General features: G+C 41.6%; 3 protein-coding genes across 3 annotated transcripts in view; all 3 read left to right on the forward strand.

Annotated features, from left to right (window-relative positions):
* Positions 1-145: 145 nt before the first annotated feature.
* prdm4 (PR domain containing 4) lies at positions 146-7,047 on the forward strand. The gene is made up of 12 exons (XM_069671311.1): positions 146-177; positions 493-559; positions 794-909; positions 1,033-1,221; positions 1,358-2,134; positions 2,272-2,421; positions 2,784-2,902; positions 2,990-3,075; positions 3,801-3,928; positions 4,050-4,595; positions 5,738-5,906; positions 6,099-7,047. Exons 3-12 carry the CDS (start codon positions 795-797, stop codon positions 6,445-6,447), a joined length of 2,628 nt encoding a protein of 875 aa, XP_069527412.1. The 5' UTR covers positions 146-177; positions 493-559; position 794; the 3' UTR covers positions 6,448-7,047.
* Positions 7,048-7,609: 562 nt separating this feature from the next.
* On the forward strand, positions 7,610-13,686 carry tmem209 (transmembrane protein 209). Its single transcript, XM_069671206.1, has 15 exons — positions 7,610-7,664; positions 8,046-8,203; positions 8,325-8,383; positions 8,664-8,795; positions 8,913-9,142; positions 9,303-9,507; positions 9,605-9,780; positions 9,898-9,969; positions 10,059-10,155; positions 10,510-10,635; positions 10,787-10,884; positions 11,700-11,814; positions 11,948-12,045; positions 12,684-12,757; positions 12,974-13,686. The coding sequence occupies exons 2-15, from the start codon at positions 8,064-8,066 to the stop codon at positions 13,026-13,028; spliced, it is 1,677 nt and encodes a 558-aa protein (XP_069527307.1). The 5' UTR covers positions 7,610-7,664; positions 8,046-8,063; the 3' UTR covers positions 13,029-13,686.
* A 961-nt stretch (positions 13,687-14,647) lies between these two features.
* ahcyl2b (adenosylhomocysteinase like 2b) overlaps positions 14,648-16,282 on the forward strand; it is a 48,718-nt gene continuing 47,083 nt past the window's right edge. Inside the window, exon 1 of the mRNA XM_069670830.1 lies at positions 14,648-15,004. Coding sequence (XP_069526931.1) covers positions 14,669-15,004 — 336 coding nt within the window. The 5' untranslated portion in view covers positions 14,648-14,668. The remainder of the gene's footprint in view (positions 15,005-16,282) is intronic.

Below are 16,282 nucleotides of genomic sequence, written 5' to 3' on the forward strand. Positions count from 1 at the left end.
TTTGGGCTCTTTTGTCTTCCAAACCACAGGAGTAACCGCTTTTTGGGAATCTGGATTTTGGAGGAGAGAGAAAACTGACTTCTGATCAGCCAAAACCGCCTCATTCATTCGGCGCAAGAGCGCATGCGCACGAGGGCAGTATGTTGTCATGGCCCTGTTCAGGGAGGCATTGTGCTGGTATGTTGTTGTTTTAAAGGCATTTTCCTTTTCACTACATGAATCTTTTTCCCCCAGAAAAGCGACTCGGTCGTGACGCGGAATGGCTGTACTGTCAGCTAGCCAAACCTCCTGATAGTTCTATTTATGTAGGTGTAAGCTAGCAAGGCTAAAGTTAGCATTGTGATGCTAAACTGCCTGATGTGAAGCTAACTAGTTACAAACGAGTCATTTTATATGGCACGTTTACTGTTTTAGCTGTTTGAATTGAGTTATTTAAAAAAATTCGATTTGCATATCGATGCCTTATATGTTGTTACTAATTGTATTTAACAGGAAGAGAAAAATAAGAGCCCCCTTCAGCAGAACACGGTTACTGATGGACATCAGTTGTTGATTTCAGGTAGGCTAACACGGCTCACACTGCACACGTGTATTTGCTAGTTTATCTTTATATGCCAACAGCCACATGCAAGGCGCAGTTAATGGAATATCCAAGTTTTCTGTGTAAAAACAATCACAGGATAACAGAGGCTTGATATTGCTAAGTGGCTAAACATCAACTAAAAACCACAAAACAGCTAGTTGTGTATTATTTGACTTGTGAGCTCATCACTCCCTGATGTTGTTTCTCCAGGATGAATGAAATGAACCTGAGTCCAGTGGGCATGGACCAGCTCAGTGTGCCCTCGGTGAGTGCCAGCCACCTGGGTCTGCCCACCTCCCCGACACACAACCCCATTCCCACCCCAGGTAAGATAGACACCACCTTAACATCACACATTCAATGGTAGTGTAAATCTTCTTATACTATCAGATAATGTTTTTTCCCAGATACCAGTGGTTCTAAGTATCTGTGCTTGATTTTTTGTTCAGGCATGCCAGTGGCCATCCCCAGCCTGGGTCCTTCCTTAGGCTCCCTTCCTTCTGCCCTCTCGCTGATGCTTCCCATGGGTCCGCTGAGTGACAGAGGAGTGATGTGCGGCCTGCCAGAGAGGAACTACTCCTTGCCGCCACCTCCTTACCCCCACCTGGAGAGCAGCTACTTCAGACACATATTGCCAGGTGGGGTTGTGTTTGTTCGTGAGATTTATAACTAGAAAATGTAATTGATTAAATATATCATGCATGCTACTTCGTCCATTAAATTTATGATTTCGCTGAAGCTCTAATCAAGTTTCATCTTGCTTCCCTGCTGTAGGTATATTGTCCTATCTGGCAGACCGTCCACCACCTCAATACATTCATCCTAGCAGCCTTAACATGGATGGCACCCTGTCAGTGGCCAGCAACAACCCCTCAGGTCTGGATCCCTACAGTGGCCCTGGAGGCCCCTTGGAGCAGGGCCTGGTTCCCATGGACTCCAGACAAGTCAGCGGCCAGCCAGACCTCCACCAGACTGGTGCTCATGAGCTGGACTCTACAGGGTTGGCCATGGAGTCGCGTGTCAGCAGCCCCATGTCTCCAGACCGAATGGGAGACGAGCTGGCCACCATGGACGGAGTCGGAGTGGTGACGGTGTCTGACACCCAGCAGCAGCTCGGAGGAGGGAGGCAGCCTCAGCCGCACGAGGGCCTGACTGGGGTCGACTCATCTGGTGGGGTGATGCCCCTCCATGGGCCGCCTGTGCTGGAATTACCGGTGGTGATGGAGCAGGATCACATGGGAGGCAGAGTGGGAAACGCTGGGGGAGGAGGAGGTGGAGCAGGAGGACTCGGGGAGCAGCTCCATACAAATGGGGAGCTGAACTCAGGGGTTGTTAGTGTGGTGCTCACAGGCTCCATGGCCAGCCAGGGCCAGCTGGAGCCGGTGTCGCTCCATGGGCACTCTGGGATGGGGCTGGAGGCGGTGAATGTGTCCCCCATCACTGCGGAGGTGTCGCTGGGGCCTGAAAACAACCTGGTGCTGGTGAACTCCACCCTGCAGCTGGAGGATTCTACGTCCAACAAGGAGAACATGGTCACTGCCTACACTATCTGTGAGTTGCTATCTTCTTTGCCAGTCTAAAACAGTAATTGCTAGTGGCAGCAATATTATGTGTTATTGATATGTAGGCTAGAAACAAGTCAATATTTAAAGGGAGCTTAACAACCTTTTGCTGTTCTTGTATTTCAGGGTGCACACTGTGTGAGCGCTCATATACCTCAGACTGCCCAGAGCACGGCCCCGTCACCTTCATCCCTGACGCGCCAATCCAAAGCCGAGCTCGCCTCTCTCTGCCGCGTGCACTGTGTCTGCGCATCTCAGTTGCTGACGAACCTCTTGGTAAGAGAATAAACAATGCCTGTGTTTTAGAGGGAACCTAAATGACGTGTTGGGCCGTCTATTTTGTCTGATCTCATTGTGAGCTTGTTGAGCCCATTTGGCATTATATTATATAATACTTTTCTATCCACTAGTTTTGTTAATGTGTTTTTTATTGTTACAGTAAGAGACTTTGTAAGGTTCACACAAGATTTAAGCACCTAAACATGATTTAGATATGTTCTTAAATTCATAACAAAGTAAAGGATCTGTAAGGAATTATTAAGAAGCCTTATGTATAGACAATATTTTAATATTTAATGCATACCAAACATAAGTAGAAAAAAAATATTACTTACAGAATGTGTTCATGCGCCTCTTAGGAGTTTTTGCACGGGATGTTATTCCTCCAAGAACCTGCTTTGGACCAATGGTAGGCCAGCATTGTAGCAACGTAGATCTCTCTGATTGGCCAGAGAAGGAATCGCCACAAGTGTGGAAGGTCAGTGGAGAAGCTGTGGTTGGACTGTGGTTGTCCCAGCCGGTGCAATGACTATGATAACCAGATGAACCCTCTTCTCTATTTCAGATGTACCACAACAATGTGCTGGAATTCTACATCGTGACAACAGATGAGAATGAGTGCAACTGGATGATGTTTGTCTGCAAAGCAAGGTATGACAGAGCAGTGTCAGTTTTTAGGTTACGATTTCTTCAGTGTATATTTTTCACAAGATTTATACAGGAAGCTGAATTATCTGTAGCGCTCTCCTCTCCAAAAACAAACAAATGTGGATCTTAAAACTGGCTAAAAAAATCTGTTTCTTTGATGCTCTTCAGGGGATTTAAGAAAGAGTCAAAAACATCTCCATACGAAATTGCTATTTATCCTTTTACTTACGACTGACTGTCAAAGTAGATAATAGAAAGTTCTATGGCTGTATTCTTTGCATTTATTTGTTCATGTTTTTACGTAAGGGATAATATATAGTGAGCAGGTTGTTATAGCAGAGTGGAACCCGACAGGGTGAGCAGGTCTTGTCTTGCCCTGAAGGGAAATGTAAATAACCAATCAGAATCAGCGGAAACATTTTTCAACGGGCAAACGTGAAATTTTCCGAACTCCTTTCCACGGATTGATTTGATTTGACATGTGTGTGTGAGATAAGGTTGTGTCCCTAGCAACGGTCTGTTCTTCACAGCAACGGTCTGCTATAGAGGAATAGATAGTTAGCCATAGCCAGGCCATGCTGCAAGGAGAGCAATTATATCACCTCTATACTGGGTTAGTAGTTTACAACAATAATTTTTTAGGCTTTTGCACTGGTTTTTGGTTAATTTGCGTGTTTAGGTATTAGAATCTGTATTGAAAACTTTAACCATTTGCTGTGTGTGTTTAGGACCCGTGAGGAGCAGAACCTGGTGGCGTACCCTGCCAACGGTAAACTGTTCTTCTGTACGACCACAGAGATCCACCCAGACCAGGAGCTGCTCTTCTACTACAGCAGGGACTACTGCAGGCTGATGGGTGAGATAAGGGGATATTAAACATGTATAAACATGTATAATGATTTAAAAGAAGCCACGTTAAACAATGCTCACCTGTTTATCTATTTATTAATGTTCCACTATCCTTAATGTTTCCACAGGTGTTCCTCAGGTGCCTGAAGGCCACATCTGCCAATGTGGCAAAGAGTGCTCTTCCTTCTCCGAGCTCAAGTCTCATCTAAACAGCCATAACAGTAACCACAGCCAAAACCAACCTCCACACACCCACAGCCCATCGCAACAGGACCACTCTCAGCAGCAACCACCGCAACAGCAGCAGGAGCAACAACCACAGCAACAGCAACACACTCACCAGGAAGAGAAGCTGACCAACGGGACCTCGAGCTCCTCCTCGTCTCCGTGGCCCTGCCACGCCCACCCTGCAGGACAAACGAACAGTGATAACAGCAGCAGCAGGGACGACGGTAATAGGAACTCTGATAATGTAACATCCAGAGCGAAAGGTCAGGGCCATGCACGGGAGAAGAAGTTCAAGTGCAGCATGTGTTCCCGGGCTTTTACCACATCCACTAAGCTTAATGTGCACTTCATGGGGCACGTTGGGATGAAACCTCACAAGTGTGAATACTGCAGCAAGGCCTTCAGCGATCCCAGCAACCTCAGGATGCACCTCAAGATTCACACAGGTAGGTACCGGGGTAATTGAAATGTAACATTTGTATTTTGAGCTTTTATACGTACGCTGAAGATCTTCTACATGTGTTTTTCCAGAAAGCGCAGAAGAAAGTTTATGAGTACTCTTTTTACGGAAGCCCTAAGCAGACATGCATCCATACATTTTCTTTACTCTGTTTTCCTGTGATAATAAGTTAAGTTCTGGTTGGTTTCTCGAAATCTCGACTTGATGACGTTATCTTCTAACAACGCTGCAACACCGTGATGTCAGATGATAACAACTTGTATCCCCAGAGTTGCAAAAGCACAAAACAAACATAGAAACAGGCTTAACCTACCTCATTAGTGTGGGCAATGGTAGCACGGCATGTTGAGGTCTGTAGTAACACAATGAACAGCCTGTTGTTTTGTTTTCTAGATCACCGGAAAATGATCCTTTTATCACGAGAGAACCAGCTTTGTCATCTCGAGATAATGGGCCAAATTAATCAGTGGTAATGGGAAACCAGCTTTGTTTTCCAGAGATAACGAGAAAAATAAGTTGAGATCGAGACCCACACCAAAAGGATTTTTCAAATCGACGATTCAACGAATTGAAATCGGTGCGGCCACATCGGCCTTCCGAGCAGATCGGGGGAAGTAAAAGCACTCTTAACTAACACCACAGGAGCACCTGACGAGATAATCTTTTGAACCATCAAAAAATCAGGACTTTGCTTACGATTGTCAGAAGGGGAGGAAATCAGGCCCAAAACTGGCACGATTATCTTGTAGTGTGTACCTTACTTAAGGGCTTCCGTACTCTTCATTTTAAACCTCTTAAAAGAATAATTGAACATTTTTGGAAACTGTTTTTTTCCCATACTCGGGCATAGAGTTTAATTTAGATGAATGATCATCCTATCATATCTGTACTTTGAATATCAAACTACAGCCAGCAGGTGGACTTTGTTACTACTGGACAGAATCAGGCTAGCTGTTTGCCCCAGTTTCTAGTCTTTGAGCTAAGCTAAGCTAGCCAGCTTAAGTCGCTACATATTTACTAGACAGAGATGGGAGAAGCATCAATCTTCTCATCTAACTGCGAGTTTATTTTACAAAATTCTGTGTTAAATTACTTTTAACTTCTGAAACACTTTTTTTCCTCTAACAGGTCAGAAGAACTACAGATGCACGGTTTGCGAGAAGTCGTTTACGCAGAAAGCACATGTGGCATCACATATGCTCATCCACACTGGTGCAGAGAAGCATGAGTGTGACCTCTGTGACCGGGCCTTCATCAGGAAACATGACCTGAAGCAACACATGTTCTCTCACACACAGTATGTAACTTAATTATTGTTTTCTAGATTAAACTATACATGTAAACCATTACTTTAGTCAGCAGACAAATGGATTGGAATGAGAGCACTAGTCAGGTACAGGTTTTAGTAGATACAAGATCATGATCTCACTGAGATTACCTGATGAAATAACACTTATAATGCATCTCTTTATTTACTTTCCCACCACAGTGAACGCCGGATACAGTGCCCAAAGTGCAACAAACATTTCCTTAAAACAAACCACCTGAAGAAACACATGAACTCTCACGAGGGCCGAAGAGACTTTGTCTGCGAGAAATGCCACAAAGCTTTTCTCACTAAATACCACCTCACCCGTCACCTTAAGATATGCAAAGGGCCCAAGGCGGAGAGGGCGTCCCGAAAGGAGCAGGATGTGGATGAGGAAGAAGATGAAGAGGAGGAAGAGGAGGACGATGGGAGGGGAAGAGAGAGACTTGTTGACTCAGCCAGCAATGAGGACTGTGGTTTAGATGTTGGAGGATATAACTCTGAGAAGTCCCTGTCACCCACTCATTGATGACACTGTGCCTCTTGAGATGTCTTGTTTATTTATTTACTTTATTGAAAAAACTGACCTCTAGTTTCTGCCAAATACCAGGTACCTTGTCAATTTCAATTGCAACATAACACATAATCAGAAATATACATTAAATGTATGTTTAGTCTTTCATAAGCATATAAGTGCTGCTAAAATGATGTTTGCCAACTGATAAAGATCTGATGTATTTCTACAAAACTGTATTTTCTTCATTTGACTCAGGCCTGTTTTATATTGAGTTCCTATAAGCTATCTTTCATACATCGTTCCTTATTCTGTTTTCTTCTAATCATGAACCAACATGGGCTGAATGGCTGATATCAATTTGTAGTTGCACAATGATGTCAATCAAAACTTCTGATGCCATATTCTTGCATTTTAGTCCTGATTAGAAGTAATTGCTAAATGGCCTGTGCTTTTATTTTTATTTATTAAAAACAGGATTTTAATTCCGTTTTTATTTTTTATTTAAAATGTATTTGTGAATGAAAGTGAGCCTTTTAAAAACAGGAATCTGGGCATTAATGTTATATTCCTCATTGTGTGAGTGTTGACTTAATGTCATATTTCCCTCCTATCTGTTGCATTATACTTTAATAAATAAAAGACAACAGCTGTTTAATATTGTTGACTGATATTCTGTACATTATTGAGTAAAAGCATAGATCAAAATGTACTGACTTTATCATTTACTTGTCTCTGTAATGTTTTTCTTAGAATTTTTAGATGTTCTTTCAACACATGATCACACAGTGCAAAGCCATGTGATATAATAGAGGGACAGCACCTCTACATGGCTGTGTGAATATCTCTCCATCAATATATTTTGTGAATAAAAGAGCACCTTTTAAAACTATGACCATCTAAGAATGTAATAAACAGTAAATGCTTGTGGTTTCAGAAGTACTGTACACCTAGTTGATGAAACGGGATACATTTTATGTCTTATTAACAAATTACCAAGTCACTGTCAGTTCTGATATGAAAATACTGTCAAGAAAATTATTTTTGTAACATTTTGACAAGGCTGTGAATCGGCTTAATGTCTTTTGTTATATATATATGTAATATTTAAATATTTTTAAGCTCTAAATTGCTTGCTCTGCTCATCATGCACTACGACCGGAAGTATGCACAATAACTTCCGGTTAAAATACAAACTATGCAGCGCCGCGGTTGTCATTCACTTTAGCGTGGTATGAAATATCTGTTTCCAGCACATTGTCTTTGTATTTTGGTTGTATCACTTTCGCTGTGAATTTCTGTTTAAAAGTATGTTCATTGTGAAATTAACTGGAAAGCCAAACAAATTCTACATTGTTTACATGTCAGCTAGTTAACTTTAGCTAACCGCTAGCAGGTGTGCTAACTGTGCTGTACCACTAGCAGTAACTGATCTACACTTGTCATGCCTCCCAATCTTTCTAGATGAATAACTTAAGCATAGCGGTGTTCTGTAACACAGTCTGCGTGATAGTTATATCGTTTGAGTTGTTTTCAACTCTTCTTAAATGAAGCACACCGCGTTCTTGTATTGTCTCTTGTCTCTTCATGTTTCTCACTGTTTCTTATCTTAGCCTGGAGCGTCTGACAAAATGATGACCCCGCCGAAGGAGGGGATGCCCAGTATGATAGACAGGGCGCTGAGGATGAGGAGGGAGGAACAGGCTCGTCAGGTTGTCCTGGCCTGGGCTGTGCTCAACGTGTCTTTAGCTGGCATGATTTACACTGAAATGTAAGTTGCTCCATGGTCAATAATGTGCTCTTTTGCAAACACAATCATTTGTAATGCAGAAGATGTGAACCATCTCCAGCTCCCTTGTGATGTCTGTGTGTCTTCTTTTCATATACATTAGGTCAGGGAAACTGCTGAGCCGATACTACAACATCACCTACTGGCCTATTTGGTACATCGGTGAGGTCCCATCACTCTCACATTTATATAGGGATGTCTGCTGGGGTTAAAAATGCAAAATATGACAGTACAAAAAACTATGAAGCATTAAATCCAGTAAAAGAGTCCTTTCTGATTCATCTTAAATAAAATGACAGAATGTAAAAAATATCTAATGGCTTATTATAAATGAATGTCTGCTGTTTAATTTTACACTGACACCCAAGTAAGTTAAGTAAATTGATTATCATAGGGGACCTTTTATGCTAAGGCTTTCCTTCTCTTATGTCCTTGTTTACAGAGCTGGTGCTAGCCTCCCTATTTAGCCTCAACGCTCTTTTTGACTTCTGGAAATATTTCAAGTACACAATGGCTCCCTCCACCATTGCTGTATCGCCGGATCAGCACCGCCTCTTGGGTCTGAGAAACACAAGTAAGGCAGAGAATTTGTATATTTCACTACTTATGTTTAATCATTATCACTACTCGTATATAAATACCTACAACAGGTCTGGTTTTGATTATGGGATTGTTGTCTTGCTCCTTGCAGGTATCCAGGCTTCTCCACCCCAAAAGCCAGAAAAAAAGGAGACTCCAGCTCCAGCCCAGTCGTCTCCGCTGCAGGGCCAAAGCGTGCTGAGTTTCAGCCCCTCACGGCCGGCCACTACCAGCCCCAAGTTTTCCCCCAGTTGTGTACCTGGCTACAGCCCTCCTCTCAGCAACCCATCTACCCCAAACAGTGCAGGGGGGCCTTTCTCCCCGTCAGTGGCCTTTGGAAAGGTACTTCTATTAAATTACTGTTGTTTTGCTGCGAGAAAAGTATAAAATTAGAAACATGTGTTGTGTTTCTCTCCACTGGGAAATATTAAAATTTTTCAAATGTAACATACATGACTTTGCATGGCGTCACTTTAAGTATATTGTCCTCTTCCCTTTTCAGGTGTTAAACTACAGTCCCTCCCCCGGCTCCTCTCCCTACCCCAGCAGCATTGGACCAGCAGAAGGCTCCAGCTTGAGAGCTCGATATCGCACGTCCCCCTCAGTGTTTAACTCCCCTGGAAGCAAGGAGGACTACATGGAGGATCTGAAAAGCCTGGAGAGGTTCCTCCGCACAGAGGAGGAAAAGAGCCACCGCAGCCAGCTAGGTACAGCTGAGTTGCTTTTATATATTTTCTTAAAAGCGTTTGCTATTCTATTAAATCAAACCACTTGGATATCATTATTAACTTGTGCTCTTTATAGGGAGTCCAGAGTCTGTGTCTCCGAACCACAGCCCAACATTTTGGAACTATAACCGCTCAGTGGGAGATTACGCCCAGAGCCTGAGGAAGTTCCTGTACCAGCCGGCCTGCCGCTCTCAGGCTCCGTCTGCCCACAAGGATGAGATTGATCTGAGCTCCAAACAGGCTGCAGAGGAGGTCTGTAGATGTACCTTATAATTTAAGCATTAGATGGTTTGTTGTTGTTTCCGAATAATTTTAGAATGAATGTATGACTTGAATGAGATTATATCCTTTTCCCTTCCTGTTTTACAGGTGTGGGCCAGAATCACGACCAGCCGCCCTGTAGTGGACCGCATTGATAGTTGGACAGCGAAGCTTAGAAATGTAAGTGTTCAGATATATTTACAGAACTGCAAACTTGTTTCGAAGACATAAAATACATCAGAAAACAAATGTATTTGTTTTTTTTGCAGTGGATCAGTGACACCATCTTGGTCCCCCTGGTTAAAGAAATAGACTCTGTCAACAGCCAGCTCAGGAGGATGGGCTGCCCAGAGCTCCAGATAGGAGGTAAACCATATGTAGAGCATATGAATTATGGGAAATGAGCTGTTAAATTCAATGGAAATGCCTAAAACTTCAAGCAATACATACCAAAGAGCATAAAACATACACTTATGTTCTGGAAATATGATGTTTCTCTAAGCCGTACTATTTAAGTTCAGTTATCGGAAGATATTTTCATGTTACAGCTGCCAGCGGGATATCCTGAGTAATTTTGTAGACTGTAGTAGTAAGGGATTGAACTGCCAACTTTGAAATTGGGAGACGACCAACTTTGACACTGAGCCAAAGCTTTCCCTCGTTGCTACTGTGATTTCAATGTGTTCTTACAGTAATTTTCCTCTCTTTATCCTCCACCAGAGGCCAGCATAAGCAGCCTGAAACAGGCAGCAGTTATGAAAGCTTCTTCCATCCCCACCATGAACTCTATTGTTCAGTATCTGGACGTTACTCCCAACCAGGAATACCTAGTGGAGCGCGTGAAGGGTAGGTTTAACAATACATGTCTGTGCACTTGACAGGTTTGTGTGTGTGCAAACATATGTTTTAGTGTGAGAGAAAATTAACTCTAACTTCATTGTTGAACACATTTATGTATCATGTGTTTTCATGTGCTTTGTGTATTCTGTCCTGTCAGAGTTGGCCCACAGCGGCTGCATGAGCTCCTTTCGCTGGAATGGTGGTGGCGATGTGAAGAACAGGAAGTGGGACACAGACCTCCCCACTGACTGTGCTGTGAGTCTAAATACACAAAAACACACAAACATACACACTAAGCTTCTGCACAAAAACAGTCATTGAACAGGTTCCAATCCAAATTAGGTCCATAATCTTGTTACGGCGTCAACAAGTGATTATTTGAATTACTTAATCTACTGCTATTTTCTTGATTAATCTGTTAATCCTTTGGTCAGTAAAATGTCCCAATTAAATTGCCGTACATCTTTGACATTTTTGCCTTAAAGAAAGACAAAAGACAAATGATTTGGTATCAAATTTAGTTTCCTAGTCTTGGTGCAGTCAAATACACTTATACACAGATAAACATGCAACATTATTCCTACCAATCAGCTGGTGCTGATTATTCTGGTAAATGCTTGTGATTTAACCAGATGCACCACAGCACTTATCAGAAGTGGCTCAGAAATGGCTCTCCACTCTAAGTCAAGCTGAAAGAAAGTCAATCACAGCAATGGAAGTTAAAGTGAGTCCGGTCAGTTTTTCAAATTAAAACATCCTTTTCAGTCTCCTGATCTTACATCACATTTAATCAAAGTTTAAAAATGTAAACTTATTTATAATAAAAATAGAATACAAATATAATAATTAGAAAAGAAACAAAAAACAAAGAAAGCAGGCTCCTCAGGCTGGGACTAGTTACCTGACAACTTATTTCACTTCCCAAACTCATGCAAATGAGTCAATTATAAAGACAAACTCGATTTGCCACAGCCTTCACACATGATACAGTAACATGTTGGTGGGTATCCTCATCAGTGTGGGATCATCAGACAGATACCTCTGTTTTAATACTGTGTCTGTCCTTCTAGATCCTCATGCATGTGTTTTGCACATACTTGGACTCCCGACTGCCCCCACACCCAAAGTACCCAGACGGCAAGACTTTCACCTCGCAGCACTTCAGCCACACACCTGACAAACCTGGTAAGTGCACACACGCACACACATGGCTTGTGATTTCCTTTGTTTACCTCTGAGTCATGAAACAAATCTAATCTTACGATGCTTCACTTCATATTGGTTTATGTCTTGTGTATCTTTTTGTTCACTCTGGTAGATGTTACAAAGGAGAACCTCTTCTGCGTCCACCAAAGCAGCACCGCCCCACCTCACTACCAGCTTATCTACCAGGGACACATCTACAGTCTGCCCAAGGTGACACCAAAAACAAGCTTTTACAGAGCAGCTTTGCTCTTACTTTCCTCTTACTGGCAGTCTGTATTTGTACAGTCAAAGTTGTGCTAGGTCTCCCTGAGGAAGCATCATAAATGAAACATAAATTCAAACCATCTTTAATGGCTCCCTTAAAGTTGGCAAAGGGTGATAAAATACAGAACAATAGATAAAACAGACATAAAAATAACAGGACAGCATTTTAGCACAAATTTACAACAATAAGACACAACAGTTAACTATTTGTGCATGTGGATTTACTGCACAGCACAGCTTTTTCAACAGTTACGAGAAAAAGAGACATCAGAGACGTCAAAGATAAAACCATTGAAACTTGACTGAAATGATTGCAACTTTTTATGAATTTTATGGTTTGCTTGATCTGAACACTGTTTGATTGTGCCTCACGAAAAATTAGATCTTAGCATTTCAATAAGGTGCACTGTGTTTGGTCTTGTTCACAGTGATAAAGCATACAGAGCTTTGCATCTAGGGGCTGTCTTCATGTTACAAATATCCCAGAGAACCCCGCAAACTCACTCATTAAGTGACAGGCATCTCATTCTTAAGTGAGTTCTAGATGTAATAACAATAAGAACCCATTTTAATTTCTATTACAGGGCAGGAACAACCTGTTCCACACAATCCTCATGTTCCTCTATGTCATTAAGACCAAGGAGTCGGGGATGCTGGGGTGAGTACTTCTGCTAATACTCTCATAAAAGACCGGCTAGCTCAAATAATCTTTGCCACAAGTATGTGCCATTTCCTGCTATAATGAAATATTGATTCATTTTTTGACAAAAAGGTCATACAACCAAAGTGCAGATTGCTTTTTGACTGAAAATGATGGCTTTGACCTTGCTCGTCTCCTGTAGGATAATTACATTGCTTTTCATACTTTCCTCAGGAGAGTAAATCTTGGGCTCTCGGGCGTGAACATCTTGTGGATATTCGAGGACTGATGTGTCGTTTTATAACAAGTGGATTTTTTTCCTCCTCAATGCTCTTTGGATACACTGGTTGAAATTTCAACTTAAGAACTGCTCTTTCAGGGGCAGGTCGGAAAAGGAGCACTTCATTTTGAAAGACAATAAATGCATATTTTTCGACTTTTTCTCAATTAAAGTGTACAAAGTGGTCAATTTCTGTATTGTCATATTAGGAACACATGTATGTACACCACTGTGTGCTTAAGATACAATGCAGAGCTGTATTTTTTAACATTGTTTGGTGTTCTGATTTTGTATTTTGAGAATGTACCAGCATGGCAGCCTTGTACATAATATACCTCAGACTAATCTGGAGGATAGTAAAGGGCTCGGACCCATTTAGCATGAATGCAAATACAGTATGTGTGGATTTTGTTTCTTTAGGTTCAGTTCCATTTTGACACTGGTAATGCTGTTTTTATTTTCTTGAAGTTGAATGGAAGACTGCTGCAGTAGGGATGCACCTGACATGCTTGAAGTCACCTACAGAAATTGGAAATAACAGAAACATTAGGCAAAAAAAAACAACCAAGTACTGAAGTATTCTGTAGTTGCTTCCTATAGTTGCAATGCAACACATGAATAAATACAGTGTCGATTCTTTTGATATGTGATAAATAAAAAAACGAAAAGCCTTAAAACCATCATACTCTTGTTTTGTAAATGTATTGTCTTTTACGAAAGAGCTCCGGATGCTGTTAATCCTGATGTCTTGTGTCAGCTACATTTTACAAGGGTGTACTTGTTTGCCTGTTTTCAATAATGCCATTTTACATATCACTTAAAAAGAAAATTGAGGTATTCATTTCCCTCCTCCCAGTGTCACTTAATGTTTGACTTTTGTAGGCATCCAGTTGATGGCAATGTAGTTCATTATTTGAGGATTTGACCTCACTCCTGGTCACATCATCTCATGACATACTGCATATCCACCACATGAGCACTGTAATGTGATGCAGGGTGCTGTGCAGCAACGTCAAGTGAATGACGTTAGGCGGAGTAACAATTTCAAGTACTATCAAAATAATTTCCTGTCAGCATTGTTTGAAGACTTAAGTGTTCTGCTATGAAATTCATCAAGTAGAAGAATGGCCTTGATATTGTATTATTACAAGGGATTAAGGGCAACCGGGTGTTAATAATTTTCATGTGTAAAGGAGAATTCAGCCCATTATTTTTACAATTACTGTTCACTTTTAGAAAACTATGTCGAAATTTTAAACGTGATTGCGGGCATAATTCTGGCAAAGAAATTGCGTTTGTTTTGTAGTTTACCCTCGTCCTCTTTCTTAAGAAACACAATTTCCCAGGATTCCATTCTCTATGTAGCTTTTGCTGCTGGGAAAAATAGTTTCTTTGTTTATTGTGGCTGCTTTTTAGCTAATTGAAATGCACATATCATGATTTTATTTTTTTAAACATGCTGACAAGGGTTTTATAAAATGTACGTCGTTTGCTTAAAACATGTTAGTCTGAGTGGCTTCAAGAAGGAATTTATTAGTTTCTTTCAGGAACTACAAGATCCACAATGCATTTGACCAACGTCGCTCGTCCGCTCACATCCGCTTGACTCGCTATTTGTGTTGGAAAAAGGACTTTGTGAAACTGCAGCGATGTCAGTCCAGGTTGTGGCAGCGAAAATGGCAGAGGTCGAACTCAAAGACGTCCCCACCGGCAAAGACTTACCAGCTGATTCTCCGGTGACACCGACCTCAGAGGGCAAGAGCCTCGCCAGAAACGACCCGCACGAGGCCGGCTCCTCTGCGGCTGCTTCCCCTACAGCGGAGCCCTCCGCTAAAGCCGGGGAAGGCAGCCTGGGTTTGCTCACCCCGAACCCCGCGAAGATGCCGCAGGCGTCGGCTATGAAGCGGACGGACCCGCAGCAGAACGGCGGAGAGGCTTTTGTCAACCGTGACGGCACCGTGGCCGAAGCTCCGCGGATGAAAAAGGTGAGCGGGACCATAATGTTTCTCCATAGCTGCCGTGTCCTCGATGTTATGGGACCACCGCTCAGCACCTCGCCGCAACGAGAGCTCGCACGTTAAGCTCGCATTGTGTGAGGAAGCTAACAGGCTAACTGGTCCCAGAGCTGATTCAGCTGTGTCAGATAACGCTTTAGGACATGGTGCTCGGTGCTAATAAAAGTATAAAAGGTGTAAAGAGGACAAAACACGTTTTAAATGACGGTTTTACTTAAGCTGGTATAGCTCTTCAGGACACGAACTCTGCAGCTTGATAAGCCACAACTGCTCTACAACTTTTGGTAAAGGAAAGGGAAACACTTTCCTGTTCAAAAACATAGCTCATACAGTATTAAAGGCTAAACAGCAGGTGTTTGAGAATATAGGAGTGCTTTTCATTAATTTTGTTAAGGATTTAGATTGAATCAAATGAATGCAGTTTCTGAGCATGTAGAATTTTAATTTGACCTCTAGATATTTTCTAATTTCAGCATTGATTGCAATTGCATATAGAATGTTGTATAGATTACCTTTTTTCATTATTTTTTTAAACAAGAAAAGCCTTGTTGTGTTTTTTATATTTTTTTGTCAGCAATTATATGTCTTGATATATATTGTGTGAAGGTAAAAAGCTGTATTTCAGTGCTAAAATCTAAATAAAAATATTACTTTAATAATAATAATTTTATTGATATAGCACCTTTTGAAAACAACAGTATACAAAGTGCAAAAAAGTTTAAAAAAAGCAATCATGAACACAGTCGGTAAAAAAACAACCCAAACAACATGATACAGCAAGACAATGCAAAGTTAGTCCATCTGAAGGTAAAGCAGCATGACAAAAGATGAACGGAGCATAAAGGGAATTAAAATCAGTCAAGGAAAATAAATTTAATAGGAAGTCCATAAAAGTGAGTTTTTAAGAAGTGATTTGAAAGATGTCGCTGATTCTGAAAGTCGTAGCAAAAGCACCTTTAGCATCTCTCTTTAGTTTTAAGCCTAAAAAAGTATTGTGTGGGGGAAAAAAAACACATAGCTAACACAAATTTTTGTTACGTTTTTTTTGACTCGCCATTATCATGTACAGGAAAAAAAATGTCAAGCCTTGCACAAAATATTAACTATGGTGCTGGTTAAATAAGCAGTCAGTCGCTTTAATGAAAGCTTAACTTGCTGTCATAGCACTTCTGCGGTAATAGTTAGGCACTTTTGCTTTGTCAACAACATGAAAATAGACAGTTGAGTCACTTGTAGTCTTAGGACACG

This window comes from Semicossyphus pulcher, unplaced genomic scaffold (assembly GCF_022749685.1).
Source record: "Semicossyphus pulcher isolate SPU_LCO1_2020_fin unplaced genomic scaffold, fSemPul1.0.p SCAF_20, whole genome shotgun sequence".
Classification (NCBI taxonomy): Eukaryota; Metazoa; Chordata; class Actinopteri; order Labriformes; family Labridae; genus Semicossyphus; species Semicossyphus pulcher.